This window comes from Xiphophorus hellerii, chromosome 19, assembly GCF_003331165.1.
Source record: "Xiphophorus hellerii strain 12219 chromosome 19, Xiphophorus_hellerii-4.1, whole genome shotgun sequence".
In the NCBI taxonomy this organism is placed as follows: domain Eukaryota; kingdom Metazoa; phylum Chordata; class Actinopteri; order Cyprinodontiformes; family Poeciliidae; genus Xiphophorus; species Xiphophorus hellerii.
Window position 1 is genome coordinate 16,209,807 of NC_045690.1, and position 22,469 is coordinate 16,232,275.

Sequence of the window (22,469 nt, forward strand, 5' to 3'; positions counted from 1 at the left end):
AGGTGTTTAAGATTTACTACTAAATCTCACTTCCAATCTGGTTTTGGCTTTCCAGCTGTTCAAATGTGGACCATTTTTGATCAGTGCTTAAAATGATGTTTAACCTCTTCTTTTATTAATCCACAAAAGCAATGGATCTCCTGTAGCCCCCAGTTTTCTGACCCTATAAGGAATAAGTCTATATAAAATGACTGCTTGAGTACGAGTGTAAAAGGACGTTAGGATCTCCATTTGTCTTCCTCCGAATGGCCTATCAGTAAACACCTGCTAATATCATCACAGAGCAGACAGTGATGGATGAAAGTCATTCTGCTCAGATGGGAGCAGTACGGCTGATTGGCCTCTTCGACACCAATGAGCATATTGGCCAAAAATGACACTTTAACGAGCTCTTCCCTGCGTTAAGTGCTGCCCGCCGGCCCCTCATCCCTAGCTGCCGCCTGGCTGACCCTGGCCCATGCTCCCCCCCCAAAACCCTCCCACATATCCATCCCCTCCCGAATGAAGGCTGCTCGCTTCATTGGCTGACAGATCAGACTGCCATGGAGACAGCTCATTAGTGGAATAATGAGAGCCACACGTTGTCTTGTTATATCATCTCTGTATCGACATATTTGTGGCTGGAGAAAGAACATGTACTGTGTGCATAAAGTAGATGATGATTAACACAGGATTATGGTTTAGGGGGGTCTTCTGGCTTCAGAGGGTTTGGTGCTCGGCTCCGGTCCTATTTAATGCATCGCAGTTCATTTGCATCGGCCAACTAATTGAATATTTGTTTAAGAAAGTTTCAGCTGCCATCAGCTTATGTTATTAATTATGGAATCCGTTTTCTTTCAGATTTAGACATTGTGCAGTGATTTATTTTCTGACAGAAGAGCTGCATCAAAATGATTCACAACCTCCAGGGATGAAGCTTATATTACCGTTAATCCTTTTTCAGGATATTTTTATGTTTCTAAAGGGGTTCATGAATGATGGTGGTGATTATCACTAGTTACAGAGACAGAAACAACTTTAGCACAGAAATACATTTTACACTTTTGAGCTGCAGAAATCTACTACCAGTGTACTAATAAGACGATGAACGAAAACATGTTGTTTCTGTCACCGAGCACTTGATGGCGATGTTGTCCATCATCTGTTTTCTCTGTTATTCTGTGGAAAACGCTGCCTCTACCGTCTTGATTTAAAATTTAAGACTTTTAGTATTTCAAGTGTATGAAAAAATGTTTTGAAAATTAAACATAGCACGTGTAGTTTATTTTTTTTATCATTGTTTATATGTTTCATGTGTGTTTCTCTGTCTGTGCATAACCTTTAATTATATCCTTTGTTTTCAAATAATGCTATGAATAGACTTTGTGGTGTTCAACCTAATGTTATTTCATCTTGTCATGAAGCTACAGTTACCATGTATTACAGCTTGCAGTTATTATTATATAATATTGGTGAAATATTTGCTCTATAAATTATCATTGGTAACCAGAGAAATGACACTGGTGAAATTCTCTCTGTTTTTTATTCTTTAAGATGCCACTTTGATGAGGAGCTTTTTATTTTACATGGTCTTCTTACAGGCATAATTAAATATTTTTGTAACACTAAAAAGACATCTCTTTTTCACACCCACTTTCACTTCAAGATGGGAATTGTGACACTGAGGCCATCTGTCCCAAGATTAAAATCTGCAAGTGAAAAAGCACATCAGTTTTTAAACTACTACTCTCTTCCTTGTCGGCTGTTGCACTTTATTTTAATTTTTGAAACAACACCACATGTACACATAGGCTCTGGCATGTCATGTACCTTCTCATGTAAATGTTCATGGTGAGCCACCATGGCCAAAAATACTGCAACCATTTTTTGATTCCACAGCTGTGTGTAGGTCCATAGCATGTTGAAAGTCCAGCACCTTCACACCAACACACCATTGGAGTTCTTTACAATCTAATTCTTTATTTTTATTTTATTTATTAGTATTTCTCAAATTAATAAAAATACACTACACTAAAAAGCCATCTAAGACAATTGTTGAGGGTGTCCTAATTTTGTCCTAACAGTATCTCTAATTCATTTCAAAATATCAACTTATGTTGACAATTTAAATTGTTTATATACAAATAATAGTTTAAAAAGATACAACCCAGGAGTTGTATCTAATTAAATTTATATAAAACCAGATGAAAGCTGGGGATTTTGGGGGGGGGACACGTGTTTTTTTTTTTTCTTTTATATCTGCATTTTTATCCTTTAATTTAAAACTATTTCAAACATTTGAAAAATGAGTGGTGCTTCTAATAACTTGTGGAATTAGATGTTTATGGAAGAAACACTGAGTGATGCTGTAATCATAGTCAGAGATGCAGAATTTAAAGTTTACAAGTTCATCCTCTGAAGACCCAGTGCCTAATTCAGGAAAATCATTATTTCTTACATTTACTTTCTCCTCAATCAGTTCTCCTGATCTCCATATGGTATGTTGAAAAATTAGGAGGTTTGAAAGGCACTAAAGTGTGATTTTGACATTTTCTGAAAAATACTTGTTAAAGTAAAAAAAACTCTACCATTGTGTTCAATAAAGCTCAGCTCAATTTGAGTTTCTCAAGGAAAGAATTTCTGATTTATTAAATCACACAAACCTTCTCTGTTAAAACCATTAGTTTGCCTATTAAGTTGTTGAAACTAAATACTAATCTCTCTCATTTTCTCATGATCTTTATTTATTACAGTTGTAACATTCCACCCCATGACTTCTTGCCAGCTGTGACTCTGGTTGGCTTGTCAATAAATGTGTTTTTCAGTGATGACATGACAAGCCACAAAACAGTGGACTGTGAAGAAACTGAAACTTATTTTCTAGAATTTACTAGTAAATTTACAGAATTTAAATACCACCTTCATGGTTACTTTAGTTAATGACTGAAGAGATGCTAAAAAGAGATGCTTTGAGGATGCTGCGATTTTTGTTTTTGTTTTTCCACAGAGTTCAGTTTACTTCATTTATTTTTATTTTTCAGAAAATAATCTCCTTGCACGTCTATGTGATGTATTTTGTACTGCTAAAGTACAAAGTAAAAGCTTTTATCCTACCATTAAAACAGGCTAATTACATATATCTAGTATTTATGATTGCGTAAAATGAAGTTTCAGCTAATAAGTTTTTCAAAGCGCTCCAAAATACCTGAACTCATTAGCTTCGTCTCCGTGGGTTAGCGGAAGTGACACAGCAAGCGCGCGCCTCCTACCGTTACGTCACGTCACGCGACGCTGCCGAGAAGCCGAGCGAGAAAAGGAAAACAAAACAAAAACATCAACAACAACTCAACTATTACATTTTAAAAGGAAGCACCTGCAGCCCGCGGACATGTCCGGCGCTTTGCTAACCCTCCTCATGGATGACATGGAGTCGAAAAGGTTAGTTCCAACCGCCGGTCACGCGCGTTTGACCGTTAATTCACCACGACTCGTCCACGCTAACGTCACTGAGTCATTAACGGTCACAAAGCACAGGTGATGGGGCCCTATTTCATCTCTCAGTGCAAGGAGCAAGTTTTTGCCTCGTGTTTGGGATGGAAAGTGTCACATTCTGACTGTTTTCCTGTGTTTTTGTGTTCAAACGGTCATGGGCGGAAGAATGAGGAAGTAGCTGGTTGATGTAAATGAGAAGACAGCTGTGGATAACATGGACTGCAGAATCATCCTTAATTTTCTTAATGTGTGTTACAATAAAAATGTACATTATTCTGACTGGCAGAGGACTAAACTGATATTGGTGTTGGTCATAGCTTGTACTAGATTATTTTTTTCGACATCTGGCCACATGTATTGCAGAAGCAGCAGCAAAACATGTTTGTGTGGTGCAAACAGGATGCGCCAGTGTTTGCACCACACAGGACTCTTGGACGCTTTCCCACTAAGACTTTGCACTATTCTGTTGCTGTCCATCATCGTCCCTCCTGCTGAATTTAGATCCTTTTTTCTTTGATAAAAAAGTACTTTTAAAACCCCTTTCTTGCCACAACCTGGCACTTGCTGCCAATCTTGAACTGAACCTGCGCTTTTGGCATAATTTTGTAGCATATCTTAAACATTTTCTTCAGTGCAACTTAGCCTTGCTTCCACAATGCTTTTTGCTTTCGTTTGCGATCAGAAATATTTCCAAACAGCTGATTTTGACTTCCTTGTAAATACAGTAGAACAGGTTTGTCCAAAGTTGGTCCTCGAGGTCCGGCATCCTGCTTGCTTTAGTTCTCTCCCTGCAGGTAATAACAACCTTTTCAGCATGTCAATGTTCTTCTTTGGCATTCTAATGAGCCATCATTTGATCCAGGTACGTTAAACCAGGGAGAAAACTAAAACATGCAGGATGCCGGGCCTCGAGGACCTACTTTGGGTACCACTGCAGTAGAATATCTGGATATGCTTTGAGGTCTCCTCCCAGAGGAACATTCGTGGAAAACCTGAAAAGGAATGCATCCTGATCAGATAACTGAACCACGTCAAGTCTGAATAGTCACATATACATCTAAAACTTCAGTTTCCTTTCATGCCAAGCCATAATAATGCACTGTGTTTACTTTTGAGTTAACACAAGACAATTATATTAATCACTGATATCAATATCAATCATTTTTGCATTGCGACAATGAAACTTATTTTATTTAAGATCTTTGCATCAAATTAATTTGCATCTAATTAATCTACACAGCTAACTAAAATCAATGTGATGTCTTTTTTTTATTGAGACTGCATGCACAGTTTCCAAATACAAAATGTATGACCCTACCAAACAATTAAGCCATGACTGTCTGCTTTAATTTTTGTATAGAGCTTCCTTTCTTTTTTACTGTCACGTCTAACTTTAAACACTTATTTAGAATATTTGGAGTCTGCACAAGTGTACACATTCATTTTCTTAATATTTTCTGCTGAAACGCTCATGTGATTGGTTTGGCTGCGTCACTTTATTCATGGTTGTGTTTTTGTGACGCGTTTGCTTTTTCTAGGCCATGAATTCCTGTGAGGATGGAGGAAATTCAAATGAAGCAATGCTTGAGAAAGGTAAGTCACAAACATCCTTATCGGTGGTGTGGTGTGGTATAGCTGCGTTAATTTATTCTAATCCTGGGATTATTTACAGAGCATCAGCACATTCAGGATGTTAAAAAGGAGAAAGAAGATTTTGCTGTTTGTGAACGAACTCAACCACATGAAGGAGGGTCTCCTGAAGTGTCAGAGGCCAATAAAAGGTCGTCCGCTGAGACACATCAGTCCACCAGTAAAAAGAGAGCCAGAGTCTGCTCTGAGGTAAAAAATAATCCTAGATTAAATTACTTAACCAACTTTTATTTTCTCATATTTCATCTTACAAAAGCTGTTAATCTTTTAAGGTGGTCCTTATCAATAGTTTTGTAGGCTTTAATGGTCTTTCATTGTTTTGTTGTTTTTTTTTTTTTACTTTGACTCTTTTTTTCAAATTCATTTAAAATTTTCCTTCAAGCAACCATATATTATAAGTATTTATCTGTAACCAACAAATCAATCCAAGTGAGCAAAGAAATAGTTTAGAACGAGAAGAGATCCATCATAATTGAAGTCTAAATCTGGGATTACCACAAACTAACCTACAGAAGATTAAGAATACATGAAAAGGAAGTAATTAAATGCCATATGCTAACCATACATTTGTAATTTGCCTAAAGAAGCATTTTTCCAAACCATTTTCAGAGACAACAAGAAAGACTGCCTGTTTGGAATGAAAAGATAAAAAAACCCCAACATACTATGTGGTGAAACATACTTTATCTGTATAGATCAATGTGCTTATCTTCTTTTTGCTTTTGTGTTTGGTGGGCATTTATTTGAAAGGTGTTTGTTCTTTGTAGGTGAGGAAGTGTCTGACAGATGAGAGCCACAGGCATGAGCCTCTTTGCCTCACCATGGCTGGAGAAAAGGCCCACTGTATCCAGGAGAGATCAAGGCTTTCCTACAGAAAGCCTCTTTTCAGCATCTCTCACAGGATTTCAGACAAGAGAAACCCACCAGGTCTGGATCAGCAGGCTAACCACGGCGGCTTGAGTCAGCTCAGCTTCAGCAGCATCCTTTCACAGAAGCTCCAAAGTCCAGAAATAAACGGCCCAGGTGACATCCTCACCGCCACAGAGTCCTTGGGTCAGACGTCAGCAACAGAGTCAAATCTTTACCCACTGATTGAGAAAATGTTTTTCATCCTCAATACCCTGAACTCCAGCATGACTCAGCTGCACAGTAAAGTGGACTTGCTAACGCTGGAAGTCATGCGTATAAAGAAGCAGATCAAGCCTGCTGAGAGGATGGCAGACTTCCAGCCTCCTCCTGAATATCTCCTAACGAATGATGAACTCAATCAGCTGATGGAGCACACCTCCAGCGCCGGAGAGCTCAGCTGCCAGCTGCTTGTCCACCTTTTCCCAGAACTGTTCAAAGCCAAGGAGTGCCCCCATGACTGCATGGCAAGCAAGAGAACGCTGGAATCTCTGCACCTGCAGCTGATCCGGAACTACGTGGAGGTTTGTTATCCCTCGGTGAAAAACAACAGTGTCTGGCAGGAGGAGTGCCTCCTTCAGATCAATGACTTTTTTAATCGCTTCTGGGCACAGAGGGACATGGAAAGCGCTCGGCTCATCAAGAAGCAGGCGGTCACTGGTGATGAGATGAAAGTGGAGTTTCCTCAGACATATCGCTTCATTAATGAACAGGGTCAGGAGGAGGATGTATCCCTGGATAATCAGCAAGGTAGCCTGCCAGTGTCCGATGATGGGTTAAATACTCAAGCTGCAGAAGAGCAGGATGACTTCTCCTCGCCGGAAGATTTTGTGATTTTCCTCATGCATCGTCTCTTCCCAGAGCTTTTTGAAGAGGGAAAAATTCCCGAAGTCTCCAGCAGTTACAGTAATGTGGGCCAGCTCATTCTGGACTCCGACAAGATGGAGATCCTGAGGAAGTACATGGAAGCAAATTTTCCTGATGTCCCTGAGGACAGCTGGCTTCAGTTGTGCATCCAGCATATGGAGGACACACTGGAAGGGCCACACAGCAATGGGAATGGGAGTGAATCTGACAACATCAACTACGATGGCTATGACCTGGCCGGCTTTCAGGAAGACCTTCCTGTCATCGGGGCTCCAGAAGCCGGTGAATTTGATAGACCTTATCGCAAGTCCAAGAAGTCGCTGCTCGCAACCGTGGATTTTGAAAATCTGAAGATTCCTCCACCAGACTTCAGCATTCCCCAGGAGTACATCTTATCTAGGGAGCAGCTGAAAAGCAACTATGAATGTAGCTTGTCCATTGGCAACTTTGCCTCACGCCTGCTGGTGCTCATGTTTCCCGAGCTCTTCACCCATGAGAATACTAGAAAGCAGTACAACTGCAGTGGTTCTCTTGGGAAAAAGCAGCTCGATCCTGTGCGTGTGAATCTGATCCGACATTATGTGCAGCTGGTCTACCCTCGAGCCAGGAACGACAGAGTGTGGATGCTTGAATTTGTGGGCAAATTGGATGAGAGGTGCAGGAGGCGGGACACGGAGCAGAGAAGATCTTACCTGCAACAGCGCAAAGTTGGTGGCCAAGAGCTAGAGCAGGAATTTCTCTGCCACATCAACCACATCACTCCAGACACTAGAGAGGATTCAGACATTCCCTCTTTACCTCCCGAGAAAAGCAGCAAAGACTTCTGTAAGATCCCCCTCGACAAACTGACCATTTCCCAACCGGACTTCCCCGTACCTTCCGCCTACCTATTATCGGACTCTGAGGTGCGGGAGGTCGTCCAGCAGAGCCTTTCTGTTGGGAACTTTGCCGCACGGTTGCTGGTGCGGCTCTTCCCGGAGCTGTTCACTCCGGAGAACCTACGACTCCAGTACAACCACTCGGGCGCCTGCAACAAGAAGCAGCTGGACCCGGTCCGGTTGAGGTTGATCCGTCATTACGTGGAAGCGGTGTACCCCGTGGAGAAGATGGAGGAGGTGTGGCACTATGAATGTGTCCCGAGCATTGACGAACGCTGCCGGCGGCCGAACCGCAAGAAGTGTGACATTCTTAAAAAGGCCAAGAGGTCAAACACTGTGTCATAGTTACAGTACTTTACAGTTAGTCAACACGCATATAAGCTGAAACAACATTCTTAAGCTCATGTTTTATCTTTTGCCTCCAGCAGCAGATGTTTCAGACTTTATTTTCTAATGTATTAAAAATGTTAAACTGTTCTTGTTTATACGTCAGAGCTGTCATAGCTTGTCTAACACATTTCTTTCATAAATCTAGCCTTAAAACCACATTATAACCACAATAGTAGCTACAATTAAGAGTCACAATTTCTCTATTAGCAGTAATTACTGATGTAGCATCGTGCCACCAGAGTTTTAATAATAAAGTACTTACAGATGGGCCTATGAGTATTTGCACAAGAACATTTTTTAAGAATTTCTTTCTGTACATCACAAAAATGGGTTTAAAATTAAGCAACTGGGTGAGATTCAAGGGATTTACAAATGAATAACATAAAATTGAATTGTGCTAATTCATAAACCAGATTGTTCATTACACCTTGATAGTAGTTAGTTGGACCCTATTTTGCCTTCAGAACTGCCTTAACTCAATGTGGCATAGACGCAAGAAGGTGCCACAGACAACAATCTTTGGGATTTTGGATCATATTTTCCTAATAGGACCATGCAGTTGTGCATTTTTCAGCTCCACATCCCATTAGAAATTGCATTCCAAAGATTCTCTGTTGGCTTGATTATAGGTGCCTGTGGAGGCGACTGGGGTGCAGTAAATGCATCATGTTCAAGAAACCAATTTGAGAATTTGAGCTTCGTGACATTGTGTTTCATCCTGCTGGTAGTAGCCATCAGTAGATGGGTACACTGTCATAAATAGATGGGAAAAGTCAGCAACAATACTAAAGGTACTAAGTCACCGAATTTGTGCCAAGAAAACATCCTCCATGCCATCATACAATTGCCACTTATCTGAACCACTTATGACAGCCAGGAAGGATCCGTGCTGTTTTTTTGTTTATTCTGACCCACCATCCAAATGTCTCAGCCTAAACTAGAGGTTTCAAACTGCTGTCCTCGAGGAAAAGAGTCCTGCAACTTTTAAATGTGTCCCTTGTCCTACATACTTCAATTAAATTCTGAAACTGCCTCACTAGCATGCAGTGAAGCTCTACAGAGCTCTGCTAATGAGTTTATATTGGAGCCAGGTTTGCTGAAGCAGAGAGACATCTAAACGTTGCAGGACTCTGGCCTTTGAGGAATGCAGTTTGAGACTGCTGGTGTAAACCAAGTCTCGTTTGACACGGTCACTTTTTTTCAAACTGTTTTGTCCAATTTTAGCAAGTCTGTGTGAATTGTGTCCTCAGTTCCCTGTTCAGAGATGCTATTCTGCATACCTCAGCTGTAACTATTGGTCATTTGAGCTACTGTTGCCTTTCTTATTATCTTGAACTAGCCTGGCAATGACATTTTTATCCACATAACCTTCACACACTCAACCATGTGACTTTTAAAGTCACTTACATCCCCATTCTGACATTCAGTTTAACTTGCTATTTGTGTTCAGATGAGGTGAGGTTAGAATCTGGAAGAGGTGTACTTATTTAAGTGGCTAGTTAGTGTAAATTGTAACCTTAAACGTGACCCCTCAAGTTTCTATTATTTGGCATTGTGTTTCTAAAATGCAGTCCAAACTAATTGCTAAATGATCAATCTTGAAACAATTTGTGGTCGTGTACAGAAGCAAAGCTCCTGAGTTTTGTCCTTGTCTAAATATTGATGGGCATATGACTGTACATTAAGCCTTCTTATAGAAGTGTATGTTATACTGGTAATTTAACATGACAACGGGTCATGATAACCTATTTCTAATAAACACAGTTTTAAAAAGCAGTTGGGGTGTTTTACTTACTACTGCTGTTGTGATATAACCAAATATTTAAATTTGGGCCTGTTCTGACAGTGGATATACCTGGAAAACCTCCACAGGGAAGCATACAGATCAGATGTATTGGATCAACTCCTTCTACACAACAGACCAGAGCAACACTCCCCTAATCATACAAAACCCTGATCAGTGTATACATGATTTGCAGAAATGTACTCTAAACACCTCTATAAAAGAGAAGAATAAGTTTTACACCTTTAAAATGCACCTTTATTGGCAAATGATATAAGGGGGAGGGAAGTAAATAAAACTTTTCTTTCACACCTTATCTATTTCTAACAAATACACTGATCACTGGAGAGCAAGTACCTTGAGGTGAATTTATAATCCCACTCATGTGAGCACTTTTATACCTTTTGTTTCAGATTCATTACAAGTTCATGGTTTGAAGGCTTCATCCTTGGCAAGTTCAAGGCCTTTCCACCTCCTTATGGAAACTTTGTATTTATCGCCATCATTAGATTCACCTAAAACCTTTCTGAGAATGACTCTCATCAGAGTGACGGTGTTAGCTTCGCTGTTCTCTGACAGCACGAGGTCCAAGGTGTCCCCAACTTTAACCTGAATAAACAAGAGAGTTTAATTTTTGCAAGAGCCCAGAGGATCGGGGGAAAGCATTATTCAACAGGTAGTGACACATACCGTTTTACTTTTCTTGATTAGTTTCTGTCCATTTAGTCGGAGCTTGTTGCTGTAGAACGCATCCTCGATTTTGCTATTGTGAGAAGAAAAAAAGTTAGTCTCCCTGTTACAGTTAGTGCCCTGAAAAATAATCTGCCCAGTTAAATGCTTGGCTTTTTGTCACATTTCTGATAAAACACACCTTAATATCAATTATAAAGGGAAAATTCTTCAAACCAACTTGGCTAAATGTGAAAACGTTTGCCCCCTATTCTCAATAACTGGCCATGAGGTTTTTTTAAATAACTCTGGAGGAGATTGACTGTTGCTATGACGTGTTTTTTACATCTGATGCAACAGGACACATACCTAATGAGACAAGTCTTGGGGATCATCAAATATGAGCTAAACATTAACTATTTACGCTTGCAGTGCTTAAAATGTTGCTCTAGGTTGCTGAATGAGCTGTTGAGGTGCTCTTGCAGTAATGTTGGTAGACAACACTGACCAGTCAATGAAGCAATGTCAATGACTGTTTCTTATTCTTTGTCAAAACCTGTAAATCAATGTGTTGAGGTCTTTTATCCTGCTTCATGTTGTCAGACTGGTTGTTTTTAGGTACCTTCTTGATTCTACAAGTCAGGTAGTAATCAGACCTATTAAACTACAAAAATGTGGTTAATCACATGGGGCAGTTACAGTTTTCACATATGAGCAAGTTGGTTTAGATCTTTTCCTATTTAACTAAATCATCAATTGAAAACTTTATTTGTGTTTACAAAGATTTTCTGAAAATTATCTCATTTGAAATTTGTTTTCTCATTTGAAACATTTGAGTGAAAACGGGGAACAAAGGAAAGTGGAATGAGGTTTACCGCACTGCAAACTTGGAAGTGTTTATCAGATATGCAAAATTAAGTCTGACACCTAAATCTTCTGACTTACTTGCGTGCTAAATCCAAACCAGCCTTTAACACAACGTCATAGCGGAAAGACGGTACATATTTCTCCATATCTTTATAGTCTTTAGGTAAATTAGGATCTTCATCTTCATAATCGCTCTCCTCAGGGTCATTTTCATCCTCTGAATCATCTTCCTGTTCCTGGGCTGCACGTGAAGGAGCTTTCTTCTTGCTTTTAAATCGCAGATGGTACAAAGACCAGGTCTTGAGGGCAGGGCGGTGACCACCAAGTGCAGAGAAAGTCGAGCAGCCCCACAGCTGCCGAGTATGAATGGTTCTGGGGCACCACTCAGTCCTCCTAGGTCCATAACCAGCTGCTAGCAGGTGGCGAGGGTTCAACCGTCCGAACTGCCTCATAGCGAGTACCTGCAGCACCAGGCTTCGCATGCTGGAGCTCCAACCTGTCACTATAAAAAAAAATATGCCAGATCAGAAAAGCTCTCAGCGTGATATTCAATATTTCCACTGCCTAGGTTGCTGATCTGGTCTTGAACTGCTTACTTTCCTCTTTGAGCATTGATTTTTCATTAAGCTTGTTTTTGTAGCCTACAAAACAAGCTTAATGAAAGTCCAGATCCCGATCTGGACAGAAAGTCCAGATCGGGATTCAGTCTTAACGTTTTTAAACATGTTGTCAGACGTTTTGGACCACTAAGCTTTAGCCAATCCATTATAGTCCACAAATCAAATGTTATTGGACCTTCTCAGGCTCAAACTCAAAGACAGAAATGAAATAGCCCTCAAACCAAAAAAAAAAAAAAAAAGCAGCTCCATAAAATGTACTTCTGACCAAGAGCCTAATTTTCTTCTGGCTGTTATTGCACATGTTTATGTGGTAGTTGGTACTTTTTTATTATTTTAAAATATATATTTATTTTGTGTTTTGATGATTAAATTGCGGAAGTATTCCTTTACAGCTCAATAAACTGTTACCTCGGCAACTCAACATCAGGTAGGTAAAAGACAACCTTCCGTCATAAGTTATTATCTTGACCTCACAGGCAGGTCGATGAGTTCTAATAAGAACATAATCAGCCCGTAAACATGTTCATGTTTCACTTCAGCAACATTCATGTGAAATAATTCTGAAAATAAGTAACGAAAGGTCTACGTTTAGCAGTTCTTCAAAAAATAAAAGTCTTGCAAATTTCCATCAAGGTTTGTGTCACTTATGTCAAAGATTCTTACAAATATTCCTCAACCAATTACGCAGAACAGTTGCAATAATTATTTTAAATAAATATAAAAATGCTTAAACGAGGATGTCTGAAGATGATTCACTTATTTTGAAATGTTACCGGAAGTTTCCTCTTAGTGAGCAATCCGTCAAAAATAACAAACCTAAAATGATTCGAGTTGCTGCGTTTTCTGACCCCGTCTAAAGCCCGTGTAGTTTTGTCCAAATGTTTCATACTCAGATGCATATTAAGTAAGTGGTTTTATGCGGAAGTAGGTGCTATTAGCTTAGCGTGTTTTTTCACTCGGGGCGCTCGTAGGTGACACGCGCAACAACCCCGGAGCTTTTAGTATGAAAACAACAATTTAACAGCATTTTTTAAAAGAAGCTGAAACTGTATTGTGTTAAACACTCACCTAAGGAATAACCTTTCATTGCTCTGCACTTCGTCTGTCTTTCCGAGTCTGGTATTTGTAGCAGCAGTTATAAATCTACTGCCATCTATCGCTTGGACTTGAAATTACAGCATTGCCTTTTCACCAAACAGACACCTAATACTATCAAAACAACCTCGTTTTCTCTCAGAAGCAGTAAAATATTCCAACTCCTGCATAAATTATGAAGTGGAGATAAAAATATGTCGTATGCGTCCATACTCCACTATGTAGGTTGAATCTCCTACAGTCAAATGCTTACAAGCACTCATTACAGGCCTGGATGTCATATTAATTGTAGTTTTCCAATTGTCTATTTGAACAGTCAACCAGTTGGGAAGATTATATAACATTCAATTACAATAAATGTTAAAAGCAGTACAGCTTTGTTCCATTGCTCTTGAACAGCGGTACAAAACATGAATCGGTTGATTTAAGACTAAATTGAAGAAATTGAAATACTACCACTACTTTTTTGTTCAGTATTCACTCAATTACTTTATGTCTCTTTATGTATGAAACCAGAAAGCTACAGTGGTACTGGGTTTAAAAGCCTCATCTTGTCATTCTTTTTTTTTTCTTATTGTGATCAAACAGCTCGATTTTTGTCTATGCTGACCACAAAACAATTTCTCAAAAAGTATTTTTGGCTTGTTAGTATAGACAGCTTTTTTTTTCCAAGTCCTTCTAAAATGTGTTGATTTCCAGCCCATGCATATAAAACTGGGTTCACTTCCGTGATACTGCTGTTCCAGCAGTTTCCAGTTGATGGCAGATTTGAGCTTTGATTGTTCCTGAGGATTTCCTCTGCTTTCTAACCAGGTCCTTAGTTAGAAGAATTGGTTAATCCAGTGAGTGGTGTCAAATAAGTCTTTTAGCGGCCAACAAGAAACTACTAGCTGTTGTCAATATAATTTTTCTTAAAATGTGACTCATGCAACAATTACCATCTGCAGGATTTTAAAATTTTTTGGTTTTATGTTTATCATCGGTCCCAGACCCTTAATAAAAACACCAGCAACATTTTTATCCACACAACAGGAGAGACCCAGACATTTATTGCATTTTTAATTTTTCCAGCATATTTCAAATTTCAATACATGTTGTCAAGAGTAACCTTGTTATTAATACAACCCATTTTATAATATTAACAATGCCAATTTAAAATATTTATTTTGTTTAGTGTAAATAATTTACATCAACATTCAGCTCCACTATGGGTTATAATGTCTAGTTGTCTCATGTGCATAATACTGATGTCACTACGTTGAAAACAATGAAAGAACAACATGTCATGTCCTAGAATGCATACAATACCTTTCTGTAAGATGCTTTGAAAAGTCCTTATTGTAATATTGGTTTATTTTTGCATGTCTTAATGTAAGTGCATTGATGTTTTTGCATAAACAGTCTGTAAAACCCACGGAAAAGACATTCCAGAAAAATTAAACGGCAGAAGTCAAAGTCTTCTTCGGAACTGTAATAGTCCTTTTTTTGAGTTCTCCTGTCACATTAGACTGTAAAAATTCCCATTTCACAGGTTGAAATGAAGCATCATTCATTTACAATGGACACACAATGGACATACAATTAATGATGCTGGTGGTATACATTCATGAATGTTCTATGGTTGTTAACACAGTGTCTCAGGAGTAGGAAAACATGCAAAGTAAGACATGGCTTCCATCTTTCCACTCCATGTTTAAATTTGTTGGTTCACAGATAACACCCATCTGTTCAAATGTTCTAAAGGTCTTTTTTTTGTCCATCTGGTTGGTTTGTAGCACAAGTTGTCAGCTTCTGTCGTGGCAGGAGGCAGCAGAAGTTATATATAAGACAAAAATATTCAGACGATGCATGTTTTTGTTTGAACATGGGTGATTATGAAGGTAGAGGTGGAATCTGTGTGATTGGATTTAGCTGCTCAATAACAAAATGCTCTCCAGTTCTAAGGTTTAACATGAGATTTAATTTCAAAATGATCTGGTCATTACTGGATTCTAGATTACTGGGTGAAACAGTGATGATTTGGGGTCTAAAGAAAACGGCACTGTATCCACAAATCCCAATGACCTGAAGCTGCATCATCAAGAAGAGTTGGCTAAATTTCCTCAACAATATTAAAGTTGATTAAAAAATTTTGAAACTGTTGGTTCATGTTAAATTCTGCCACACAAGTTTTTCTTTTGTGACAGAAAAGAAAAACTTTTCTGCCACAAAAGTTGGCAGCAAGGTTTTTCTTTTTCTGCCAACAAGAAATATGTTGTGTGTTTTTGTACTCCTGAGGTTATATTAAAATAACCTTATAATCTTGTAAAGACCAGACCATTTTAATGTATGTAAAACATTAGAACTGAAAGAGGTTGTACACTCCTTCTACCATCATTGCATCCCTCAGATGCTGCTAAGTAGCACCAACAACAAAATACCACAAATAATTGTGATATCCCGTTCAGTAGATACATCAGCCTGTGTAATGTTAAACTGAACAACTAATGTGTGTCTTTTCTACAAAACAGAAGCGAAAATGAAACTTCAGTCTATTGTCTGTTGATGTAAAAGGCTTCCTGGAAAACCAAGAATGTTGATGTACAAAATGACTTACAGCACTTTAGAAGAATGAGAAACGCTTTATGACCAAGTGATAAACTGTCCTGATGATTTTGGAGCTCTTTGTATTGATCGGTGTATCTGTGATGAGCAGAAACATTCTGTTTAGCGATTCTCCTCGTTTCGTGTTATCGCTGTTATTGCTGTAATCACAAGTCTGCTGAAATCCGCCCTGACTTTATCCATCTCATTACTTCAGGAGCATTTGCTTTGCTGCAAAATTGTGAGGAAACAGGAGAGATATTATCCCAACCACCTTATGAGGTAACTGAAGCTTCAGGTTTCGGATGGTCTGTTCAGATGTCCAAAAGTATGGCGATGATGTGCAGTGTAACAGTCTTTGTCTCCTTGGTTGTCCCTGGAAGCTGAGCTGATTTTGTTTTCCTCTTTCTTCTGCACCAGTGAACCACTCTTATTGCTTAGGTGGTTCACAAAGTCAAAACTCAGGCAGTCGTTTCTGATATTATCGCTGTTTCTGGCTTGTTTTTTCTCTGTGTTTCTGGTATTGATAGTGAATGCATGCTACAGAGGTGTCACTGTTTTTTGCAGTGGTTGGGTGATCATAAAGAAGTCTCCACGCAGGAGCCATTTCTGTGGAAAGATCTGTGGTTGTGGCAGGTCTCACTGCAGTGGACGATGAGCACAGGGTAGCACAGGGCGTCATCATAGTGTGGGGGCTCCTCTTCGTCAGTGGCGAGCCGTTCTGACAGGCAGCGGGTGTTTTCGCTGGGACTCTCCTGGTCGTCCAAGCTGCCGCTCCTCCAGAAGCAACTTCTCTGGGAGCCATAACGGCGAGCCAGGGAGAAGCGGCTGCCGCTGAAGGGGATGCGGGAGCTTGCACCTGTGCAGATGCTGAGGGCGCTCCTGGAGAACACAGAGGAGCAACTGATGGCCCGGTGGCAGCGCTCACAGTTCTGACGGATCCCACTGAAGCTGTTGGGACACTGGGCCAGATCCATCAGACCGGCCTCTGAGTAACTGGGAACCAGCTGCTGGTTTGAGCGAATGTGCCACTCCAACTCGGTGCTGTCAATGGTGTTGACGCGAGGGATGCGGCGCCAATATGGCCGATCGTCACACGGGGTCACTGGAAGGTAATCGTGTCCGAAAAGCTTTTCTACACGATAATGGACATATGCAGTGCGGTATTCAGTGAAGACTCTGAGAGGCCAGGAGAAAGTGAGGAAAGACGCAGCCCAGAATACATACTGGGACAGATACCAGGGATGGTGCTCTGGGTCAGCCAGCACCATGACATACTCCTTCAGGTCGATGTTTTTCAGGTGCATACCCTCTCTGGCTTCCATGTAGTCATCCAGGCCCTCATTGTCAGTGAAAAACCTGGCTCTCTGTGTCAGGTATGAGTTTTCAGACTCCACATTAGCAAAGCTAAAGCACTTGGTGAACCGCATCTTTGTCAGAGGAGACTTCTCCAGGCCCAGAAGCTGTTTGGAAACATCTTTGACTCCACAGTGACCATGGTCAAATTCAGCCTCGGCTACGTGGGTGTTGACGCGCTCGTGGTACACTTGGGTGCTGGTATAAGCATCTCCGTTTCGATAGCGTGTGACCTGTCGTGTTCGGCGCACATAGTGGTAGCTGATGGCTTTCCACCAGATGCAGGGCTTCGCCTGCTGCATTCTCTGGATGCGCTCATAGATGCCCTCCACATCCACTTTGTGCTGCAGCTCGTTCTTCACGTGGCAGTGCCAGCACTCCACGAGGTACACCAGGTAGAGCATGCCCAGCAGGGCCAGGGGGATGTAGATGTATCCGTCAGAGCAGGGGCTGTCATGGTACATCATGGATTTCCCTTTGAAGGCGCTGTCAAAGGTGAGCCGGGTCACCTTGGTGACGTGGCACCAGACCATAGCCCCCATGCAGCCATACATGAGGACAGACAGGAGGAGGCATTTCCAAAAGCTCTCCCGACATAAGGACTTGCTCAGAGATTGCTTGAGGGGTCTTTGCTGTGAAAAACAAATGAAAAAGAGCCTCAGTTGTAGCAACATAAAAAACAATAATCCTGAATTGATTTCCTGCAAAAGGAACAACTTTAGATATATTTTAAATGTGTGTATGATTTAATCTTATTGGTCTCTTTTTTAGGAACACCTGTTCAATTGCATACTGGGGTCTTCATGCACAACTATCTCTGATTTAAAGAGAATGGTCATCTGGATGAAACAGCCCTGTTTGACAGACACCAGAGGACAATGGACTGAGTGGTTTGAGACAATAGTAGCCCAAATAACGACTCATTATAAGACAGGTACGTAGCACTACCTCTTCTGAACGCACAACACATCATCTGTACTTTGCCATAATTGGACCTGCTGCTACTTCTTTGGATGGTTGAGTGCCTTTAGTTAATTTAGTTGTATATATTGTTATTATTATTATTGTGTGTTTGCTTATTTTTACTGTATATATTTGACCTTTTGCACGGGAGCTGCAATGGAAATTTCGTTGAATTCTGTTCAATGACAATAAATGCTATCTATCTATCTATCTGTCTATCTATCTATCTATCTATCTAACACATCGAACCTTAAGCAGATGGGCCACCGCAGCTAAAACTAAGAACCGGAAAATGATAACATGTAAAAAATGTTGTCTGGATGAATGAGTCTCAATGTCAACCGCAATATTCAGAGAGTGATCAAGTAATTGTATGGGAGAACCTTTAATACCAATTGAGCATCATTTAACCACTGAGTATGAGTATTGATGCTGACCAGGGTAAATGCTTTATAACCACATTACATTGTAAAAAAAAAAACATTTCAGCAGGAGGTCATTTTATGACATATCTTTCTGCATAAATTACTTTTCTATGAGTATTTGATCAATTGTTTCTGTTGCATTTTATTGCGCTTTTTCTCTCAAATTTTGTTCTTTGGTTCTTTGCTGATGTTTTCATTTGCTTTACATTCCCTTCACACATGGTTTCAGTTTACTAGTTACTATAACGTGTTTTAATATTCTATCTCACAGTCCTGGTGTCCTGGAGGTTTTAGGTATATATCTGCATTGTTGTGATCAAATGAATTACTCATCACCAAGCATCTTGCCGTCTTGTTCATGAGTGATGGCAAGAAGAAACAGGAAATTGATAGAGGGATTGAGACTTTGTCTCCAGTAATGAAGGTGTTGCTCCAATCTGTCATGGTGGCAAAAAGAGGCTGAGCTAAAAACCAAAGCCATTAATTTTCTGGTTTATCTGCAGATCTTGGAATAAAAAGCCTGAAATGAGCTTCCTCTGTAGGATGGCTGGGCTCTGCCTTGTTAAGGTAGGTCAGAATAAGATAAGGTAAGGAGCTCAGAGAAGCTGAATCAAAAGGAGTCAGTTAAGGTTGTTTGGGGATCTGTTCAAGATGAGTCTTGGGGCCTCCTTTTTCTGGAAGATCTCACTGAGGAGAGACTCCTGGCAGAACCAAAGTCATGTAGTTCCTCTGGCTTGAACGGATGGTCAGGAATTTAAAGCAGGTCTGTTTTAGCAAGTAAATCATTCAGAGCAGTGAGTCTGGTTTGCTAAGTTTCAGTTCATCAGCAAATTGTCTTTCAAAACAAGATCTTCTTGTAATCCATAAAAGGGTCTCAATCAATAGTTTTATATGCTACAGACTGTTTGTTCTTATTCATTTTATGTAATCCCAAAATACAGAAAACAAGATTGGATTCCCCAAAAGCTTTTAGCTCAACCAGATCAACTTAACAATGACGAATCACTCTTATTTTTTTCCCATTTTATAAAGCTAATCAGCTGTAAACAAAGGGCAGTCTGGAAGAAAATGTGATGAAAGCCACAAGTCTTGAAAATGGTCTGGAGGTTCACCTTCCAAAAGGACAACAACACTTATCAATTAACCAGAGCTGCAACTAAATGGTTTAAATCAAAGAATATTCACATGTTAGAATGGTCCAATCAAAGTCCAGGCTTAAATCCAGATGAGAAGGTGCTGCAAGAGCTGAAAATAACTTTTTGCAGTCTCTCCATCCAACCTAACTTAGCTTAAGTTATTTTACAAAATGAAAAATATGTCATAAATTTTCTGTCTTGGACATGGAAAGCTGATCAAGTCATAAGCCAAAAGACTTTGGCTGGTGTTGCAGGACCAGGTGGTGCTTTGTTTCCATCACATAAAGTCAAAAATACAACGAAGATTGAGGCTATAGCATGAAAAATATGAAAAAGTTCAAGGGCTTTCATTACTTTTTCATGGCACTTTGTGCTTTCCAATAACACCAGCATCCTGCAAATAACAAATGGAAAATGTGAAATTCCTGTAGATTTAGCATTCTTTACATGGATGTAGCGTCGCTGTCTCATACTGTAGCAGTTTTTTCAGAAACTACAGTACAGGCCTACTACAGTTCCTAAAGGTGACTGACAGGTAAGAATGCTACCTGAAAACCTAAACTCGTTTTCACTGAAATTTACAGTAGCATAGCACGCCGATATAATGGAAAAATCTCCACATGGAAGACCATGTGGCCTGGATCCATCTTCAGCATGGGCACATTGCATATGCGATAAAAACCCTGAGAACCCCATTAAGAACAGACTCTCACCTCCTCCCTGGTGTCCTCCTCGTAGACGGTGGTGGTGCTGCTTTCACTGGCTGTCGCAGCCGAGGCTGGGGGAGACATGGTGATAACAATGCAAGGCGTGGAGTGGGGATCAAGGAGGGATTTCACCGCCTTTTATCTGCCTCTGCAGCGGCTCTCATCCCACACGAGCCGCTGCGTTGGACCCGCGATCATCCGGGGACGTTTCCGAGAGGAGAGTCCGAAACAACAGCGTTCCTGTGGAGGCAGAGAGAAGGAGGAGGAGGAGGAGGCGGCGGTGTTGGTGCAGCATCCTGCCGGTGCCCTGCCTCAGCTGTCAGTGCCGCAGTGACATGATGGGAGATGATGCCGGATTAGCTGGTCGTCATTACGAACGGATGGTGCCCTGCCCCTCGGGGCCCGCTCTGGATCCACCGTGCAGCGGGTGGGACGGGGCGTGGGTCCGCCGTCCACGGTGCTGGCTGCCTAACTGAGGCAGGTGGGACGTTGTTGCATAAATCTGCGACTTAAAGGGAAAGTCCAACCTAATGCTGACTGAGGTTAGGTCTGTCTCAATGAATAGAATATACTAGAACAATATTTATTGAACAATATCAGTTGTTCGATAAAAAAAATTAGTAAATAAAACTCGGAAATTAAATAGATTTACTACACAAACTAATATATTTCAAGCGTTTATTTCTGTATGTGTATGTGTGCGGGGGCGGGCGCGTGTGGGTGTGTGTGTGTGGGGGGTGTGCGTGTGTGTGTGTGGGTGGGTGTGGGTGTGTGTGTGGGGGGGGGGGGGTGATTACGGCTGACATTTAATGAAACAAGAAAAAAAAAATTTTCAGAACATCAACCTTGAATGTAACCTATATTTAAACTTATAGTGTAATATGATGACAAAGACCCATTTTTTAAAAGGACAAAAATGCTGACATGACTTGTCTGGATTTTTCTGGGAGACATCCTGGGTAAGCCATAAAAGGTTATTTCTGATCACAGAGTGCTGTATTGGAAAATTGAGTGGAAGGAAAAAAAATGTGGTTTTAAATACCCCTGTTCCACACGAGCAACAGGGGTAGCTTGATGCAGAGCACTTTCATTTTGTGGTTTGTTACAATTGGTTTACTCTCTTTCTTAACTGTGATCTGAAGTTATGTATTGGTTAAGATTCAGATTGTGATCTTTAGTGTTTTTATTATTATTATTATTATTATTATTATTATTATTATTATTATTATTATTATTATTATTGGTGTCTATTAGTCATTTTGTTGTAATAGTCTCAGTTCCCAAATCCGGAACAGGTTTTGTTCTGGGTTTGGGTACCCAGAACAAAACCCAGAACAACCCAGAACATTTTTTGCTGCAAGGCAACACTGCTATCAGCTGTGCAATAGTGCAGCCCCTGGCACAGTGTCAAGCCTAACGGTAGGTTTTCTTTCACTCTTCATTGGATTTGTTCTGCTGAACCCTCTGAATTCAGCATAGGGATCCTGCAGCTACAATTTCAGCCAAAGAGGAGCCAACTATTGGCTGACGAAATGTGATAAAAATGTACTTCACACTTGTCTGATTTGTTTTTAATTGAAAGCCATGCATAATTTCCCTTCCACTGCACTGTGATGCTCTATAAAGTCTCAGTAAAATACACCGATTGTTTTGGTTGTAACATCAAAAAATGTGAAAAATACCAAAAGGTGTCAGAGTGTTTGCACTGTGCTTTAAATGATTTGTTATTTTTGGAGCTTTATCTACAGAAACAAGTTGTTGCTCTGTTCTGTCAAGAGGAGAAACGGTCATCAGCTCCAGCCTTCATTGGATCTGCAGATGCATGGATGAAAAGTAATGGCTGCAATTATTAGATACTTTTCATATCAAGCATAAAATAAATAAAACGTTAAATGTGATAGTTGCAAATACCTTCCAGAACTATACTGTGACCAATATTGCAACCAATGAACATTATTTTGCCTTACTAAGGAATAATTGATTGTATGCATAAAGATTAAATATAGTCAATTAATCATAGTCCATGTCTTTTATTTATTTAGAATGATTCAAATGAATGATGAGAAACGTCATCCTCTCTGTCTTTAATTCATTTACACCTAA

The 22,469-nt window shown here is 40.2% G+C and overlaps 3 protein-coding genes across 3 annotated transcripts; 1 reads left to right on the plus strand and 2 right to left on the minus strand.

The window, feature by feature from the left end:
• The first annotated feature begins 3,225 nt into the window (after positions 1–3,225).
• Positions 3,226–9,938, plus strand: bend3 (BEN domain containing 3). The gene is made up of 4 exons (XM_032547148.1): positions 3,226–3,417; positions 5,010–5,064; positions 5,144–5,310; positions 5,889–9,938. The coding sequence occupies exons 2-4, from the start codon at positions 5,013–5,015 to the stop codon at positions 8,115–8,117; spliced, it is 2,448 nt and encodes an 815-aa protein (XP_032403039.1). The 5' UTR covers positions 3,226–3,417; positions 5,010–5,012; the 3' UTR covers positions 8,118–9,938.
• A 242-nt stretch (positions 9,939–10,180) lies between these two features.
• mtres1 (mitochondrial transcription rescue factor 1) lies at positions 10,181–13,254 on the minus strand. Its single transcript, XM_032547151.1, has 4 exons — positions 13,170–13,254; positions 11,560–11,983; positions 10,636–10,708; positions 10,181–10,554 (listed from the first exon to the last, which is right to left on the minus strand). Exons 1-4 carry the CDS (start codon positions 13,186–13,188, stop codon positions 10,372–10,374), a joined length of 699 nt encoding a protein of 232 aa, XP_032403042.1. The 5' UTR covers positions 13,189–13,254; the 3' UTR covers positions 10,181–10,371.
• Positions 13,255–14,210: 956 nt separating this feature from the next.
• LOC116708965 (transmembrane protein 151B-like) lies at positions 14,211–21,072 on the minus strand. Its single transcript, XM_032547149.1, has 2 exons — positions 20,373–21,072; positions 14,211–17,767 (listed from the first exon to the last, which is right to left on the minus strand). Exons 1-2 carry the CDS (start codon positions 20,448–20,450, stop codon positions 16,358–16,360), a joined length of 1,488 nt encoding a protein of 495 aa, XP_032403040.1. The 5' UTR covers positions 20,451–21,072; the 3' UTR covers positions 14,211–16,357.
• Between the last annotated feature and the right edge of the window lie 1,397 nt (positions 21,073–22,469).